We start from the raw sequence: 19,839 nt of genomic DNA, 5'->3' as shown, positions 1-19,839 counted from the left end.
ATTTTTGATTTAATAGTAGATGAATACTGGCCCAGGTTAGTAAAGGACATAGAGACATGGGACCTGGACAAGGATCAAACATGATCAATTTTGGCTGGAAGAAGTGAATAAAATATTTCTGTTAAATGTGATGAAAATTCTAAATATAAATCTAAAATTTGTTAGATTTCTCATATTTGACAAGAAGAAAAGCAAACTTCACTCACTTTCATTCATGACTAAGATGGCAGAGGGTAGCATTTGGTTGAAATCTCCACAAGACTCACAAGTCCTTGATTCTGAATGTCAATCTAGACGTGTTTATGTGTGTTTTGGAATCAGGATCAATGATAGAGGATTCAGAAGCAATTGGTGTCGACAGAGGTCTGTCATCTTGTCAAACTAAATTGTAAACAGTTATCTCAATCTAATTATGTAACAGCAGGAGCTCATTCAAGACCCGAAATCTCTTCTGCTATTTAATAAACCGGCTGAATGCATCTTAAATTCCATTTACCGGACCTTGCTTCTATAAAAAAACACCCATTTAAATCAAAATAAATTCTGTTTTGGAAATTTTCTATTCTCTTTTGGCCTCAACAGCATTTCCAAAGGTGGGGGTGTGTGAACGAATGTTTTATTCTCTACAGTTTTCTTGAGTTTTTCCTTATATTATCCATTAACCTTGATTGATAAAGGTTCAAATCATACCTCCCCTTGTTTGGAGATTTCCTTGTTTGGAGAAAAGGATTTCCTTCTATCCATGCTATCAACTCGTGTATTGTGACTGGTGTCTCAACTCTTTAAAGCCCCACCCTCTCTCTCCCAGATTGATTCTAATATTCCTCGTCCCTAAATTTAACCAGAACCCTTGCCTTACAGTATTTTGCAAAATGTATTGCTCTTCTCCACTGAGGAAAAATTACCTTCTGAGTATTATCTGAACAAACTGCATTTAGATGGTCCATGAAGTAAAACTTTAAAAGAGATTAGCTTTATTTATCACACGTACATCAAAACTTACAGTGAAAGGTGTCATTTGCATCAATGACCAACACAGTCTGAGGATGTGCTGGGGGCAGCTTGTAAGTGTCACCATGCTTCCAGTGCCAACATAGGATGCACACAACTTAGTAACCCTAACCCTAACTGTATGTCTTTTGGATATGGGAGGAAGAATGTTTCCAGCACCTGGAGGAAGCCCATGTGGTTTAGGGGAGAATGTAGAAACTCCTTACAGCCAACAGCAAGAATTGAACCCCAACTGGTGATCACTGGTACTGTAAAGCGATGCACTAACCACTATGCTACTGTGCCACCCACTTGTCAATCTATCAACAAAAGCAAATTCAGAAAGGTTTGATAAACTTGGGTTAATTTTCCAAATAGACGAAGCACAGAAGGCCACGTTCCTAAAGTGGGCTAAATAGGATTAGTGTAGATGGGTGAAAAGGCTAGTGTGTTTGTGATGGGCCAAAAGGTCCATTTCTATGCTCTGTAACTCTATTGCAGTGCCCAATAATAACTCCAGCTTTGTGATTCAAAGTCTTAAGTATACACACAAACTACTGGAGGAACTCAGTGGGTCAGGTAGCATCTCTGAAGGGAAATAGATAGTTGCAGCTTTAAGTTGGGACCCTTTGTCTGGATTTTCTAGACCTGAAACGCTGAATGTCCATTTCCCTCCAGAGATTCGATCCACTGAGACTTTCCAGCACCTCGTGTGTTGCTCCAGATTCCAACATCTGCCGTCTCTTGTGTCTATTTCTTAAGTAGTTTTGCTAATGAGCCTGGGTTAGCTGTGCCACTGCTTTGATACTCTCCATGGTGAGTCAGCAACTACACAATTTCCCGTAGAGGCTCTGGTGTAACCATTGCCTTCAGCCAGTCTCAGAAAACATATAGGCTCCAGACTACCTGGCCTCAAGAGCGCAATAAAACCAGTGGGGGGGGGGGGGGGGAATAGAGTAAAACATACAATCCAATGCCAAGTTCAGATTTGTGGCTATTGGATAGAGATTGGTGAGAAACATGGTGGATTGTTAGCCGGAAGAAAATGGAAACAATTTTGCCTTTTGCCAATATGATAAAACAATTTTTTAACTATCCAGTGAATACTCAAAAACAGCAGAGGTTTAGTACTTTTCAGTCTAGCTTGCGTCTTGTCTCAAGGTTCCTGATATGGACCCTGGTATCTTTGCAAAATAGCCATTCTTCAAACGGAGTCCCTGAACATGATTACTGGTAATTTTTTGTCACAGAGCACTGCATCAACTCTGCCCTTCCATCGACAACAGTTTGCTGGAGGATATCCATAAACAGTTACCCATAGCTCTAGTGTTGTGGTTCAAACTGCATAATCTGATGGTGAGGGGCTGATGTATTGTACCTTCAGAGTCCCACCTATTTGACTTGTCCTGCTTGGCCACGTGGTTTCAAAAGGGGATTAGATCTGGAGGTGAAACGCACATCCACAAAATGCTGGAGGAACTCAGCAGGACAGGTGAAGGGTCTCGGCCCGAAAAGTTGTTTGTTTACTCTTTTCCATAGATGCTGCCTGGCCTGCTGAGTTCCTCAATATTTTTTGTGTGTTGCTTTGGATTTCCAGCATCTGCAGATTTTCTCATGTTAGTAAAAGGCACATTGCTGGATCATGGAGGAGAAGCAGGCCTGGCTGAATTACTCTACAAACAGCTAGTACAAACTTAGTGGGCTGAATAGCTTCCTTTTTAGCAGCTATTCAATATTGAACCAGTGTCCCATCTGCTCTCTCAGGGGGATAAAGAGGTCCAATGGCATGAATTAGGCAGCATGGTAGCACAGCGGTTAGCGCAATGCTTTACAACGCCAGCAATCAGAAGATCAGGGTTTAAATCCCGCATCATCCGTAAGGAGTTTGTATGTTCTCCCCGTGACTGCCAAGGTTTCCTCTGGCTCCGGTTTCCTCCTGCACTTCAAAGACATATGGGTTAGGGTTAGTAAGCTGAGGGCGTGCTGTGTTGGCACCAGAGTGGCGACAATTGCGGGCTGCCCCCAGCACATCCTTGGACTGTGTGGTCGTTGATGCAAATGATGCATTTCATTGTATGTTTTGATGTTTCAGCTAATCTTAAAAAATCCTTAATTCGGCCAATCTCTAACACTCAATATCACTAATTATCCATCAAGTTAATTGTTTGCAGAGTCTTGTTGCCCATAAATAGGCTTCTTCTTTTCTTATAAGAGGGACTGTACCTTATATCTACATCACACCATGTCCCCAGGCCACTGGAGGACCATCTAAATGAAGTCTTTACTATGCGCTGTGTGCAATAAATCAAGTCACACTAAAAGAATGTTTCTGTCACAAGTTTATTACATAAATATATATAGTAAAATAGATAGCAACAATTAACCATAAAAATATCTTCCTTTAAAATCCTAGCCATAAACAAAGATTTAGTCGTACATTGCATACACTCAGTGATTGTTGATAGCCTCAGTGATGTTATCCCAGCCAAAGCTATCTGACACGCAACACAATCTATAGTGAGAGCCTGCTTGCAGCAGCCTTCTCCTCCCAGCAGGTATTGTTGCCTTATTTACATCACAGTGAAGGAAAGGAAGACAGACAGCCTCATCTCATGAGCATTAATTACAGAACAACAACAACACACTGGACAGGGCCCGCGATAAGCTAAAGCAGCACATCGATAATTCAATCAGCAATGGCAGACGAAAGGAGGTTTCAAATGGTACCATTTTGCTGGGCCTTAGTGGCCCTGATCTGTTCCTAAAAGAAATTCATCTAATGATCAGAACTGCAACGTGACCCGAGGTCCTCACACAGGAGATACACTGTCCAGCTTCCAGTTATGGACACTGGATATATTGTACACCTTTAAGTGGAGCTGTACTGGGCCTCCTGTAGTGGGATGGATATAGGAGGGGCCTATTGCCCACTGCAGAGGCCCTTGAGGTGCTTTAGTGAATCCCTACCAATATTAAAGTGAAACGACACACAAAGCTCTACTTAAACTATGACATTAGTTGTTCAATAACTGCACCACATGTGTGAACTGTGCACTAGTGCTTTAAAAAAATACATCCTTGCTTAGCCAGAGCATGAGAGCCAAAGGCTTGGCCACAATTGGTTTACTCTCTGCACTGTACAAACCTTAGAGTGTCAGTTTTTATGTAAGAGTTATTTATTCACACGTTATGGACATTACTTGTCACTTATTGTCCGTCCCTAATTGCCTCAGACTGAGGAGAGGGTTAAGAGTCAAGCATGTCGGTGGCCTGGAGCCACATGTAGGTCAAACGAGGTAAGGAAGGTAGATTTCCCTCTCTGATGGATGTTAGTGAACCAGAGGGGTTTTTAAAACAATCCAGTGGCTTTGTGGTTACTGTTACTGAAACTGGCTTTCTGATGTAATTCCAGATATAATAAATTACTATGATTTGAATCGTTCAGCTGCTATGATAGGATTCAAACTCTGTCATTGTCTGTTAGCTCAGTAACTTAACCACTGTATGACCATTCTGTGTACCATGGATAAAGAAGATCACTAAGCTCAGAGGTCATCCACACCTCCTACCAATATTGTTGCAGGCCACTTGAAATTCTGGAAATGAGCTGCCCTGGCCAATACCTTGTGGGCTGCACATCCATTTCCTGAGGGACTGAGTGGTGCACCAAAATCCAACTGCGTGCTTTTAGTTCAAGGTCACGTTCCCGTTCCTTAGGACAAAACTGACATTGCCTTTTCCCAGAAGTGGCCACCCCTCCCTGAGGAGGAAGAGGAACAACCCAGTGTTCAACATCAAGTGGACTGAAAGGTTTCTCTATCCAGCAAAGGAAATGTACACAAATAGAGGCTCCAGGTACTCCGTTGCCTGAACGAAGGCTTTCCCCAACAGACAACATGTGTTGGAGTTACAGTCCCTCATATACAAACGGCCGCTGGTTTTTCCAGGTTACTAGAGAAGGGATGAAAATTTGACTCAGTTTTTCTCCTGTCACATTTACCAGGACTTCCACCTTCAACCCAGAACATCATCTTCCCAGTGGCAATGTGACACTTTAGACCGGAGCAATAAATTACAAAGACATATTGTTGGAGACAAGCAAATACATTATTCATTTTCTGATTGCAAAATGTTAATCCAAGAGATCAGATAAATTTTATAGTCAGCATTTCAAGAATAATGACTCCAACATATAAAAAAATAGTTTCTTACAGTTTTGTTGAAAGTTGCTGAAATAGTTCTAAAATTCTCTTCCTTGTGGTGGTTAGACATCCACAGGAGTATGTTAGTTTTAACCAACTGTCATAAAATGATCAGCTCTTAACATAATTCTTCTTCATGTTTAATAAAATTCCATTGTTTTCCTTTGCATGTAGCAAAATATTACAAATCAAGGTGCTTTCTACAGGCTTCCAAGGCCACATTCATAATGTCCTGCTCACTGACAGGATAATCAATTTGAAACAGTATTTCTATAAAATATATATATTTATATATATATAGACTTTCTCTCTCACTCTTTGGTCATGCTTTCTCCACAGTTTCTTGATGTCTTGTGAGGTCATTTCCAGTTTTTAATCTTAGGACCATTGACTTTGACCTCATTTTGTTGTCATCTTCCCTTTCCTTCGGATTTACAAAGTGCAAGCTATCCAACACCCACCCACCCTAACCCATCTTGCCCTCCCAATCCCTGGCCCACCCCTCCTCCCTCCCTAATATCCACTTGCCCTGCTATCTTTCACCATTGTGCACCCTCCAAAGAGTCTGTGCCATCAGCACTGCCAAATACACCAGCAGTGAGTAGCCAACAGAAAATAAGGCTTCTTCACGATATCAATCCCTACCTGATTCCCACCCTTCCCTCACACACCCCATCTCAAGATCCCTTCATCCCACAACCCCACATAGTGCCAATATCAGTCTGGTGCAACAACACTGGTAAACGAATCCAGTCAGGACAGTGATGTCACTGCTGGGTTGCTTCCTTAACAGCATTTGGTAGCCATCAAAGCCAGTTCTGAAGACCCTGAGAGGGGCAAACACCAGCCTCCACATACAAGAATGACAACCCATTGGGCATGAGTTAACTTTCTCTTTCCAGCCTCTAGGCAGAACTGGACAGCATCAACTTTAACTGCAGCTTTGCTGAAATCTCCTCTCAGGTATACAGCAATAGACAGTGAGGACCTAATCTGGCGCGAGCAGGACACTTCTATCAGTCGGAGACAGGCTCCCCTGCTGAGCCATGCCAAGAGAGGTTGTAAGTACTGACCACCTTTTAGCACAGGGAAGGTGACTGCAGAGAGAATTCTTAGCTGTAAGCATTTACTTCAGAAAAATATTTTTAAAATAAGTGTTCGTTCCTGCACCACAGCGTGGGGCCTTTATTTGGCTCTGATGGAACATCTAAACTATCAATGATCATTGGCTTAAATGATGTTACACGACACTGATGCCCACTGGGCATGCATTGGCATAACAATATTAATTCTCAGGATAGTGGGCATCTCAGGGAAGGCTGGTATTTGTCACCTGTTCCGATCACCCTGAGGCTCCATGAACCTTGGCTGTTTAATGCGACTGAATAATTTGCTAGGCCACTCTGTGTAGCTATTTGATTCAGCCATCGAATCACATCTGGAGCCACAATGTCCAAATCTAGTAAGGACAAGGAACTCATTACTAAAAACATCCTTAGTGAGCCAGTTTGATTTTTATGATAATTTGACAGTTTCATGATTACTCTTATTAATTTACACATTATTTCTGAATTAAATATAGATTTGTCTCTTCCTTAGTCCATTTAGGGCTCTACTTCTCCTTGATATACCCTAATAATTAGCCAGGGATTACATGTGTTATCTTCCCACTCTCCCTGGCGTGAGACCATCAGGGACCAACTCCATTGGCTGGGATATTATGCCATACAGGTAGGATTGGATTGGGCTGGACATTAGTTATTGGGCCAAATCTGATTTGATGGAGGAAGGATTGAACCAAGAAAGGCAGAAACGGTCTTCAGGAAATTACTTTGGACAATAGGGACTGTGTTAGATAGTGGAGATTGTATGAAACAATGGGAATTAGGTTGGACAATGGAGAAAATACTGGTCAGTAGTGTTAAGAGTTGGATAATGAGAATTGGGTTTGTTTGTGAGGATATGGTTGAACACTGGGGACTGGGTCACAGTGTAAGGCTTGGATTATGCAATGAGGATTGTGCTGGACAGTGAGGAAATACATCAGATTTTGACATTATGGCAGGGACGAGGTTTGGTCTGTTTTAGGACTAGTGATTGGCAGGGACTAGGCAGGAACACTTGGATAATGAATAATAAGTCAATAGTGTTGGTTAGAGAAATGTGGAAATCAAATTATTCCAGGTGATTATGTTTGATCATTTCACATATGTTAAGTGTATGTAAAAGCAAGCCTTTCTCCTGTGGACACACTGTGAATGGGAGAGAGGAAGCATAGGATTATTATATCGCAGAGCAGGGTTAAGGTACCCAATGGTTTACACAAGTTCTTCATTCTTAAGTTTGAAAACTAGATATGAGCTGGACATTTTCCATGTACATATGTCTTAATGTGCACTTTTAAAAATCAATTTCCAAATAACATGTTAAGTACAAGAGAAATTTTAAAGTGGCAAATGCTTTAGCAGTCTATTAGGTTGTTGTGTAGCTACTAGAGCAGCTCAGAATCCAGTTTGCAGCAGAACAACTGTTCTCCCCATCTCCTCGGGGAACTGATAAAACTCACTTTCTCCTTAATCTGCAGAATCCCTTGGTTCCCCCTCCAGAGCTCAGTGGGGAACTTGGGATCCAAAACTTCCTCTGACGTATAAATTCCAACCTCAAAATGGAGGTAAATCTCCTCCTTTTGATCTCTTGCAATGCGTTATCAAGATTTTTTAAGAGGAATTCTTGCCACTGAACAAGCAAATTTCAGAACCCAAAGCTTTAGTTCCAAATCTTTACTCCTGTTCCCTTTTGGACTTGATTACAAAAAGTAACCCTACTGGAATCCTTGTTAGTGTGGCATGTTTCTTGTTCTTTTACAAGACATGGCGAGGCAACATTTCAAGGTAGTTAAGAGTTAATCACATGTTGTAAAGGTACACAAAAAATACGATGTTATTGGTATCCTTACCAATTTCAACCGGAAAGTTGGGAGTCCTGAATTGGATCCTGCACACTTCAGTAGATAATCAGGTAAATCCATCACCCCACCACATGACACCTAGATTGGATGTCTACACACTCAATATCCAGCATCCCACTCTTTTCTAAAAGAGCACTTAGATAAATTTAAATCTGTTGCTCGGGATACAAAACAAAATGACATTTCTGATTTCTGGAAGAACTCAGGGAGCATTTGCCTTTGCTTTCAGCAATCTTTCCACAGAGGGGTAGTTGGAATGCTCCAGTCCAGGTCCAGGTATTAGTGTGGAAGTTGGACTTTAGAAACATTAAACTCAAAACAAAGGAACTTTGTCAAGACTTTCAAAATTTTGAAACCAGAAAGCAGAGCCCACGTGCAAGCAGCAGCCGAAGAGCCTTAACCTGTCTTGAGGTCTGGTTAACTAACGGGCATATTGGGTCAATAGGAAACAGCTGATCCAGACAGTGATAAAGCAAAGATTCACAATAGTTAGCAACATCCTAACAATACACATCTCAACTGCAGAAACAAACAACTGGGAAAACACAATAAACAGCCTCTATAAATTGAAGAAGATGAGGACTGATTATTAATTGGTTGCTGCGATGAAGCTTTGAGTCATCAACCATATTTCTGTAAGCAATGTAGTACTGTCTTGTTTGCATCTCACCTTTTTTCTCTCTATGAAGGTGGATTTAAATGGCACAAATTCCATAAGCAAAGCCATGTCACTGATCAAGGCAGAGTGTGTAAGCAAGTGATTTACTGTGGCCTCCCTTTCATTTGCAGTCTTTCTGCCCTTGGTCACTTTCACTTGAATAAGGGTGACCTTTTGAACTCTCCACACCCCTCAACAGCAACAGGAACGAAACAGGGTAGCTTCTAATTGCAAAGTTCCTTCACAGCATTCCTAAACATTTCACAGCCAATGGAGTAGTTTCAAATTAGAACTGGCTTAAGAAGTATAGCAGCCAACTTTTTTATGGCATGCTATCACAAGCAACATTGTGATAATGACCAGAAACCCATTTCCCTGATGCTGATTGAAGGATAACTGTTGGCTTGGAGAGAAGGGATAACTTTCCTACTCTTGTATGAAACACTGCCAAGAGATTATTTTATGTTTAACTAAGACTCTCCAATTAACAAAAGTTAGCACATCCGATTGGCTGTCCTCGCTCAGTATTACACAGGGCTGTTAGCCAACATTCTGGACAGCCAAAAAACACCTTCTTACTCAGCATTATCTGAGCCCAAGCTGACTCAAGACTTTCTGAGCTGGTGTAATGGGCTCCCAGCCTCACCAAGCTACTTAAAACTAGTAATAAAAAGAGAAAATGCTGGAAACACTTAGCAGGTCAGGCAACATCTGTGGTACAGAGTTAAATTTTCATGTTGAAGAGCCTTCCTCAGAAGTGGACGAGAGCCAAATAGTAGGCTTTACGTGCAGAGGGTGAGGGATGGATAGAGAGGACAATGAAATTATCTATCATAAGCAAGGACAGAGTTGCTGTGGGGAGAAGCTGTGAATGAGATCATCTAGTTGAGGGGCTTGTGGGGGCAATTAGGGAGAGAGAGTGTGAGTGAGAGAAACCAAGTAAAGGAACAATTGCTATGAAATTGGGAGCTGGTGAGTGAGAACATAAACATTCTATAACTTCAGGTAACTTGCTTTCTCTGTCTGTATCTGAATTGGCCAGAGTATGGTTATTGGCTCAGTTGAGGGTCAGCACATTTAAATTCCTCAATGTTATCATTTTAGAAGATCTGCCCTGGGCTCAGCACATAAGTGCAATTATGAAGAAAGCCCAGCAGTGCCTCAACTTTCCTAGATGTTTTAAAAGATTCGGCATGCCACCTACAACTTTGACAAACTTCTATTGATGTATGGTGGAGAGTATATTGACTGGTTGCATCATGGTCTGGTATGGAAGCACCAGTACCCCTGTACGGAAAAGCCTACAAAAAGTAGTGGATATGACCTGGTCCATCATGGGCTATACCTCCCCACCATCGGAGCACTGTGGCAGGAAAGCAACATTCAACATCAAGGAACCCTACCACCCAGGCCATGCTCTCTTCTTGCTGCTGCCATCAGGAAGAAGGTACAAAAGCTTCAGGACCCACACCACCAGGTTCAGGAACAGCTATTACCCATCAGCTATCAGGCTTTTGAACCAATGGGGATAATTTCACTCAATTTCACTTGCCCCATTACTGAACTGTTCCCGCAACCAATGGATTCACTCAAGGACTCTTCCTCTCATGTTTTCAATATTTATTTATTTATTATTTACTTTTTCTCAGTGCAAGCTAGTAAAACCTGAGGTATGAGCATAGTCAAGCATGCTCATTTGTCAATTGTTAGGAACTTTCAGACTATGCTGGACGTGAGTAGTATTTTAGCTTTCTGAAGATTTACATAGATATTGCTGTGTAGCCCTAATTGTTTAATGTTATTGCGTTGTGACTTTGGGATGACACCAGTTGTAGATATTACTATTAAAACAATGTATACCCTGTTCATGTTCCAAAGTCTTTCCATTTCCTCTTTTAATTCAGCGTATTTCTGGTGTTTTTCACTTATTGATTTATTATTATTATTAATTTATCTTTTGCTTTCTTTTTGTGTTTGCACAGTTTGTTGCCTTTTAGAATTTAGAATTTATTTAAAATCTTATATCCAGTCAGTAAAAATCTTGCCCACTGGTTGTTTGTCCATTCCGTTGAGTGCAGTCTTTCATTGATTCTATTGTGTTTCTTTATATTTACTGTGATTGCCTGCGAGAAAATGACTCTCAGGGTTGTATATGGTGACATATATGTAGTTTGATGATAAATTTACTCTGAACTTTGAATGATTATGTCCATACTAGATTGCCACATTTACACCTGCTCTCCACCTCATGGTGTTTTCAAAGTAAAACCAACTTGCTGTCTCTCTTTCCAGTTTTGACAAAGGATCTTTGACCTGAAACATTAACTCTTGTTTATCTTTCTACTGATGCTGTCTGACTTGCTGAGTGTTTTCAGCAATTTCTGTTTTTATTTAAAATTTCCAGCATCTGCAGATTCTGATGCTTTACATAAACTTGGTGTCTCAATTCATGTGCATGCAGCAGATTGAGAATTTATTATCAGACAATGCCAGACAAATCACATTGAACATTAAAACTAAAAAGCAGCAAGAGAAACTAACAGAAATTGAAGATGTTTTCTAAATGCTAAATGTTGGCCACAATAAATCACTTGTCCATATCATATCTACTTTGAGAATTCCTCCCAGTCTTCAATAATGTTGAAGACCAGTTTCTTCAGTATATTCTGAGACATTGCTTTAAATCTTCATCACTAGTTGAAGAATTCATTGTTGTTTAAAAAACCCCAAGATGCCTTGAAGGAAGATTGCTGCAATCACAGATTTCCACCAATCAGGACATTTTCTTGACATATATTATATATAACATGAAATCTTACCTATTGCATTTTGCACATTATGCATTAACAGTTAACAGAGGCATGCACAACTGATTAGAGAGATATACACCATTACACTCCAAAAGGAGGCTTTTTCAGTCTATTGAACCTGTGCTGGCTCTGGGAGTCTGGGAGTCCAATCCTCATGATTTTTTCCCAATAGCTCTTTCATTTTTGTCACCTTTTAAGTACTTATCTGATTCCTTTTTGTAAGATGCTGTTGAAATCTGTTTACACCACCCTTTCAGGGAGTGCATGCCCAATGGTGATCAATCAATATATAACAACTTTATTCCTTAGATCACCTCTGCTTTTAAGCTACTTTAAATTTGTGCTTTAGGTTACTGACCCAAGAGCTATTGGAAAGTGTTTCTCTGTATCACTCTGTATTTGCACCTTTTTTGAATCTCAACTGAGGCTGTTTTGCTCCAAGATGAACAACCTCTTCCATAATAATACATAAGTGTAATCCTTTATTCTTGGAACTCATCCAGTGAATTTTATCTACATCTTCTCCAAAGTTTTTACGTTTTACATGAAGTGAAATCTCCATATGAGGCTGAATTTTTGTTTTGTATGGGTGTACTATAATATACAATTCCTCTATTTATGTAGCTCACTAAGTGTGTGTGTTTTACTAACTGCTTTGGTAAACTAACCTACCACCTTCCCGTCTCTCTCATAAGTAAGTGCTGTACAAAGTTGACCTGTTTAGCTTGTGGTGTCTCGTCTCACTCTTTGCATCAAATGTTTTCCTCGTGCTTTCTTGCACTCAGTTTTATTTGACACATATACAGCTGAAGGTATACTTTTAAAGACTAGTACTATCTTCTGCACTGTTTGTGGCACCTCAAAATCTCTGCCTTTTCATATTTTTAGAAGTAATCAAAGTCATTATGGGTTTGTAGGAGTGAAAGTTAGGGCAGTGGAGACTGAAGATTCTACAGATGTTGGAATCTGGAGCTAAAAAGCCAGAGGAGATCAGTAGGTCAGGCAGCATTGCGGAAGCAAAGAGATAGTCAATATTTTGGGTTAAGACTCAGATTGCAGGATCTTGACTTGATGAGATCCCTACGTTGACCATCCCTATGCCTCCATAGATGCAGATTGACTCACTGAGTTCCTCCAGCTGTTTGAAATTAGGGCAGTGTTGGGTTTTACGTAGTTAGAAAATCTGGAAGTGTGACTTAACTTTTACGATGACACGGGTTTGGCTTCTGTATTAATGACTGCTAAGTAATAGAAATTTCTTGCTGAGGACATGCAATTGAGTAGAAAAATGGAGCTTTAAGCTTGGATATGGCTATTTTAGCAATGAGAGTGCAGGGTTGAAAGGGCCACATCAGAAGTAAAACTAAAACTAATATTTGAGGAGCTTAGAGCATAATGGAAAATCAGGAAATGGCAGAACACAATGATAGGGACATAAGAAGCTTATTTACCCTATTGTTTGATATTTCTGACCTACTTCATGTAATCAGCTTTCCTCAAATCAATTAATTCCTTTCATTAACAAAAGTTAATCAACATCAGATTTGAAATTAGCAATTAATGTGGCACTTAATGTAGCATTAATTGCTATAGGGAGAAGTGAGTTTCAAGTTTTTACCATTTGTAGTGTGTAAATTGTTTCCTGACTTCATTCCAGGAAGGACTGACTCTTTGTCTCCCCAAATGGTGGAAAGAGCTTCTCTCTGTCTACACTCTCAGTGTTCCTTAGTATCTAAGCATTAAATTAAAATTTTAATTAAATTTTAAAAATAATTTTAAAATTTAAAATTGAATTCAAAATATAATTTGAATTAAATCAAATCATCACTTAACCTTCTAAATTTCAGGAACTATTACCCTTGTTCATGAAGTCTTCATTTATAATTTAACCCTGGGTGACCAGTTACCATTCTATTAAACCCTGTTTCAAAGTTAACATACTTTTTAAAAGATATATTAGATACTTTGAAGGTCTGAAACAAGGTAAGAGTTTTTCCAAAGTTAATCAGTTTAAAAAAAAGATTTATTTATTCATAGTGTCAATGCCACTGGCAATGACAGCATTTATTGTCCATCCATAAATGCATCAGGGTTAATGATGTAATTAAGAGTTAGCCACATAATTGGACAGTAGTCACTTATAAGCCACTTCAGGTAAGGAGTACAGACATCCTTCCTTGAAGGATAGTTGTGAAGTACAGCAGGTTTTATGAAGAATATAGTAGTTTCATAGTTAATGCCACTCACACTAGACTTCAGATTTGTATTACCAGATTTGTTTAATTATCTGAAGTTAAATTGCCTAGCTGTCATGGATTGGATTACAGCTCGAACCCCTGAATCTGTGGTTGAAACCTTGTCACCACTCTGCTACTGACAAGATGAGTGCCGAAAGTCTGACTGATCCACTGGGCACAAACTCAGAATTAACACCAACAAAAGAAGTGAAAGGTAATAGATTGATTTTAAATCCAGGGTTAGGAGAGGACTTTAACTGAAACTGAGAGAGAAATGCTTGTTACAAGGGAGCTGTGTATTTATTTGCATCTATTTTTGTCTGACCAGGCCTCAATTAAATTCTTGGGATGTTGATGTTGGTGGTACTTTATAAACACAGAATGTAGTTAAGGAACAGCCATTCCCAGTAAACAGGACAAATGAAACTAAAGATATCTGGGGCAGAAGAAAGTGAAAATGTGCTGGATGAATGAGGCAACAGAAATGAAAATAAACCAAAAACCTTGGTGCTGAAATGAGACTGACACTCATGCAAAGAGAGAGCCAGGGCATTCAGAGAAGAAGAGTTGGTTCTGTCCAGAAATATCTGCTACTAGCAAATTCTAGCAGAGCTTTTATGCTAAAACAATCCAGAACTGCATGGAAATAAAATTCAAAAGTAAATCTGGAAATGAAAACCAAAAGCTCTGGGATTGGCTGGTAATAAATTATGGGAATAACTTAAATGTTTCTGTTTTCCCTCCACGAGAATTCAGAGTTTGGTGAAGGGATCTCAACCTGAAATCTTAAAAACTGATTTTCAGATGCTAACTGAAATCTAACTGATGTCAAGTTTTATCAATTGTTTGTTATTAAATAGAATACTTTTCCAATATGTAAAGCTCTGTGCTGCAATGCTTGGCTTGTTATATCTATTGTAAGGGATGAAAATATTAAGTTAATTTTATAGATGCCACAAATATTGCAAATTTAGAATTTTAATGGTATAAAGAATTACAGTAAATATTTTAATAGATAATATTAAAGAATACATCTGATATTTTAAATGGTTATTTAGCTCTCAGTGTTAAAATGAACCTGTACAAAATTTCACCTGAAAAGTGCTAGTTGTATCCATCTTGCTTGTAAATTACCTCAATGAAAATCAAATACTTACAAAATATCATGACCATTATTAACATAGAGAATTGTTTGAAATCTGATTTAAAAGGCATGAGCTTCATTTTATGAATTTTGCTTCTGGTCTATGCTGCCTCTCTGGTAAGAGGAATGTGGTAGAAATTATCTTCTGTGCCAAATACACAATAGAGTAGCAGCTGTACTCTGGTTCTGTTAATGTGAAACTGAATTTTGGAAACAATGTTTGGATGCAGAGTTCATCGAGCAGCCACTTGTGCATGACTGAAGACCACTTTCTACCCCAGGATGTTCCATTGTTCAAAGGTGGTGTTATTTTGATAAGACCCACATGCTAATTGACAGAGGAGTGGGTTCCCTGGTAGACATCTCTCCAGAAAGCCAACACCACCAATAACAGGTTCATCTGACTGTTCTTCGTGAACCCCTATAGAGGGTAAAATGACAGTTGTATTTGCTCAGGTAAAATCAGTCTCATCAAAGTAATTAACTGCACCTGAACTACTCAGCGATGTGATAAGGTGCTATACAAATGCAAATATTTCTCTTTTAAACAAGGGGCTTAGTCACATTGTGATTAATATAAAACATGGTTTCACATTTCATAAACCTCGTTACAGCTCCAAATGAAATATTTATCTATTAATATATACTTTTAAAAATTATATTCAGTTTGTACCTGAGTAGATCCTTCACTTTACTTTCGTATCTCACTGTTAACCCTTGAGTGGCCTTATTCTGTCTTTAGTTAGCAGCAGTGTTATTGGAGGGCACCAGTTGAGCTTTTTTAAGCTCTTCAGTAATGTGCGGTTTTAAATGTAGTGATAAAATGTTTCCTGAAAGTAAGTCCCTGGTTTAAATATCTCATTGATCAGTATTCAAGTAGACTGTGGATATTTAAGAGAACCTTATTCATAACAAAATAGAAAGCGGAGGTTGTTGAGGTTGTCCGGAGGGTTGGGAGTATGAAGGGGTACTGTAAAGGGATGTACCTGAGTTAGCAAGGCAGCTGAAACAGCCAAAGTTGCTGGGTTGTCTAAGCCTATAGTCTACATGGGGCTTACCAGTGGAGGTGCAGCACAAAGTCTTTGTTATGTGAAGTATGTGGACCTTGATGGATGACTTTTAGCCAATTTAAGGGTTTCAATCCAAGTTCCACATCATCACCTCAGCCTTTGATCTCAATCCATTCTCGTGTTCCAATTGAGGATTTGTCTGAAAGGAAGAGGAGCCTGCCCAGTCACCCAGAAACTTCAAATGTGATAAAGCAGCAAATAAGAAATATAAGGTGCCTGGACAGGGGACCTGCAGAAAGAATGCACCTCCACTGAATAACCCTTAACTCAGGAGATGAATTTTGGCCATGTAGCTATTGGATGTTGTGAGCTTTACTAACTAGAAATGGAACTGGGCACAGTAATTTCTAACTGGTGGATACAAAGCACCACAATTTTAGCAGAGATGCAAATCAGTGGAAATGCATTTCCAGCGACAAATGATGGATGGAAATTACACAACCCGCAACTCTTGGTTGTTCCGTTCCAGCTCTGTGTCTGAAAAATCACTGGCTGATGATTCAGTACTGAGGTCATTCATTACACACAAGGCCTCTGCAAGCGTTGAAGGTCTGTCTTTTAACATTGGTTTGTTCTTGACAATGGCAAATAATGAGAAAACTACACTGGGACAGCTTTAACATTTAGCCTTGCAAAGATGACCTTCAAAGCTTGCCAGGAAACTTGACGTGCTTTGTGTGGTTGTGTATTCCAAGTAGAGAGAAACAGAAAAGGAATGATTGTGGTAAAAACAATGTCACCTGGGAAAGAGCCACTAAAGGGTTAACTAAAGGGCTACCAAGGAAACCACTCAAGCTCAGAGTGCAGGGACTAAACTCCTTTGTTCCTTCCCTTGGTAGGCACATATTAAACCCAAATAACATATTAGGATTGAAATTTGTCATTGGTTACGTGCATTGTTTCATCTATTCACTGTATTTGTCTGCTGAAATTCAGCTAATTGAATCTCAAAAAAATTTGAAGTTAGGAGGAGGCCAATCAGCCCATCATGTCTGGGCTGGTTCAATGAGACTGAAGTTTGGAGATTGAGTAATACGTGCATGTGCTACTACACCAAGCATTTAGTATAGGGGACCAAGGACAAATTTCCACCCCATTTTGTCTCCTTCAGGATTTACTGATACATTTGACTCCAATGTTCTTGTCCACCTCATTTTGCTGGCATTCCTGAGGTGGGGAATCTTGTGCGCCACCCTTCTGTTTTCCCCCTTCCTTTCTTTGCGGTCCTTCCCGATTGCGCTCCTTGTCAAAAACCATCATTGGCAGCTTTGGCTCTGTATTGGCAACCTCCGTGCTGAAAGGAGGCTGCACCTGACAAGAGGAGGCTTCGGCGTTGATGGAACCGGGCCATGGCTGGAGAGGAAGGCGGAAGGAGGCTTTATTTGTTGTTCTCCTGTTGAAAATGGCTCTGCAATGTAGATAAGCATGCGAAGTTCCCATTTCTTGAGCACAACCAAAGGTTCAGATGTGTTTGCTGAGCACTGTTGTAAACACTTCTCCATAGCCTTTTATCTCTGCCTCTCCTTCCAGTTTTGGAATTCCTCACATGTGACAATGATGCAGGGAGATGTGTTTCCTTCTCCTCTATCTTAACTGTTGTATGTTAAGAAGAAATAGTTGGCTCCGGTGAGAACACCAGACTCCCTTCAACACACAACGATGAGGGAATTTTCCATTCTGTGACAGACCACCAGAAATATTGTACTGATTTGAACACATGGGAAACAAAGATGGGACTTTTGGCCATTTTCTTTTGAAGATGGCTGTTTATAAAATTAGCTGTAAAGCAGCAATGGGCAGCTAGTCGGCATGACCTTCCTTTGTAAGACAGAGCACAAGGATAAAAGGACATTACTATGACTTACAAAATATTTGCAACTGTACCTGCATTAATGGAATGGTTCTTTGAGTTTCGGACAGGTCTAGACAGACAAGATGATCTGCAATGGGCAAGTAGCCTGTGATTGTTTTACTTTCTGTTCCTGGTTCCAAGTTTTCACTTAAGCCTACACTTCCTGATCTTCAAATACCTCCAAGAATAAGGGAGGGAAGAGTTCTGTGGGACATTCAACCTTCATGTGGAGGAAGCGGCTGGCATGGCAAGCTCCAATCATTCGCAGGTCAGTAACTTTCATCAGCAATTTTGGCCAGAAATGTGGAATGTTGTGTTTGCGATAGTTTATATAATGTTCGAATGCCAGAAGGTAGACCTCTTGGCATTTCTCTATTTTGCTTATACAGGTCAATCCTGTTCGATCTGTAAACAACAGCAAGAGTTTGTCAGTCACGATCTTCCAAATGGTAATTATTTTCTCCCTCTAAAAAAGTTGCAACATTGCCAGTCGATCGCAGATTTAAGGTGTCAAGGAAATATTTACACATAAACAAAATATATTGGCTTTAATGTATGCATAAAATCTTCACTCAAAAGATGCTATGTAAATGCAAGTCGCAGTTGTCTTTTAGGTACGAACTGATGAATTCTGCGCGCCACAGATTGCTAGGAGCCATTGGACTGTGCATAACAGGAGCGAGATTTGAAAAAAAGGCGAGTGGAATCAGTCAGGATATTTTGCGCACAACAGTTCGCTAGGAGCCTTTGGATTGTGCATAGCGGGAGCGAGATTTGGAAAAAAAAGCTGAGCATGGTCAGTCACGATATTTTGCGCATCCACTGATTGCTAGGAGCCATTGGATTGTGCGTAGCAGGAGCGCGATTTTAAACAAAGTCAGATGGGACATTCTGCACACCACAGATCATGGGCTAATTAGGCACTAGGCACAGGCCAACAAAAAGAAGTTTGGTTTAAGCGGAGTAGCCATTGTGAGAGCAACTGTTGTGTGAGTTGGGCAAGTGGTAAATTAGGGAGTTTGAAGCCTTGGCTCATAGAGACTGGTTGAGTAACTTTATTTTATTTATTCCCTTTGTTCTTTCTTATTGCACAGGTAAAGCAGTAGGCTGTGGATGGTGGAATGTGGAGAGGCAGGGAGACCTCCAGTATCCCTGATAACTACACCGGCGAGAAGTGCATCCAGCTGCAGCTTCTTAGGTGTAAGGGAACTGGAGCTGGAACTGGATGAACTCCAAATCATTTGGGAGGCTGAGGGATTGATTGACAGGCTATACAGGGAGGTAGATACACCCAAGGTGCAGGACACAGGTAACTGGGTGACTGACAGGAAGGGGAAAGGGGATGGAAAGCCAGTGCAGAGTACCCCTGTGGCTGTTCCCTTCAACAATAGGCATACCACTTTGGATACTGTTGGGGGGGAATGGCCTAGCAGAAGAAAGCCAGTGGTCAGGTCTCAGAATGGAAGAGGGGAGATGAGGTGAGCTGTAGTGATAGGGGAGGTTCTGTGGATGAGAGTGAGATTCCTGAATGGTATGTTGCCTCCCAGGTTCCAGGACATCTGGAATCAAGTCCATAGCATTTTTAAATGGGACGGCGAGCAGCCAGAGGTTGTGGTCTACATCGGTATCAGTGACATATAGTGGTGCTAGAAAGTTTGTGAACCCTGTAGAACTTTCTCTATTTCTGCATAAATATGATCTTAAATGTGATCAGATCTTCACGTAAGTCCTACAACTAGATAAAGAAAACCCAACGAAATAAATAACACAAAACATTATACTTTTTCACTTATTTATTGAGAAAAATGATCCAATATTACATATATTTGTTGGAAAAAGTATGTAAACCTTTGCTTTCAGTAACTGGTGTGATCCCCTTGTACAGCAATAACTTTGACCAAATGTCTC

General features: G+C 40.1%; 1 protein-coding gene across 12 annotated transcripts in view; it reads right to left on the bottom strand.

Moving 5' to 3' along the window:
* Positions 1-19,839, bottom strand: part of LOC140741337 (thyroid hormone receptor alpha) — a 502,247-nt gene that overhangs the window by 45,834 nt on the left and 436,574 nt on the right. For 11 of the 12 annotated variants that reach the window (XM_073071435.1, XM_073071445.1, XM_073071436.1 and 8 more), the window contains one exon: positions 7,534-18,336. The exons of the other annotated variant lie outside the window; for it this stretch is intronic. In XM_073071435.1, coding sequence (XP_072927536.1) covers positions 18,086-18,336 — 251 coding nt within the window. In that variant the 3' untranslated portion in view covers positions 7,534-18,085. Of the gene's footprint in view, positions 1-7,533; positions 18,337-19,839 lie in introns of those variants that run through there. 12 annotated transcript variants of the gene reach the window in all.

The sequence above is a fragment of the Hemitrygon akajei genome, chromosome 18 (assembly GCF_048418815.1).
Source record: "Hemitrygon akajei chromosome 18, sHemAka1.3, whole genome shotgun sequence".
Lineage (NCBI taxonomy): Eukaryota > Metazoa > Chordata > Chondrichthyes > Myliobatiformes > Dasyatidae > Hemitrygon > Hemitrygon akajei.
The sequence above is the reverse complement of the archived record's forward strand: the minus strand, read 5'-3'. Positions and strand labels throughout refer to the sequence as shown.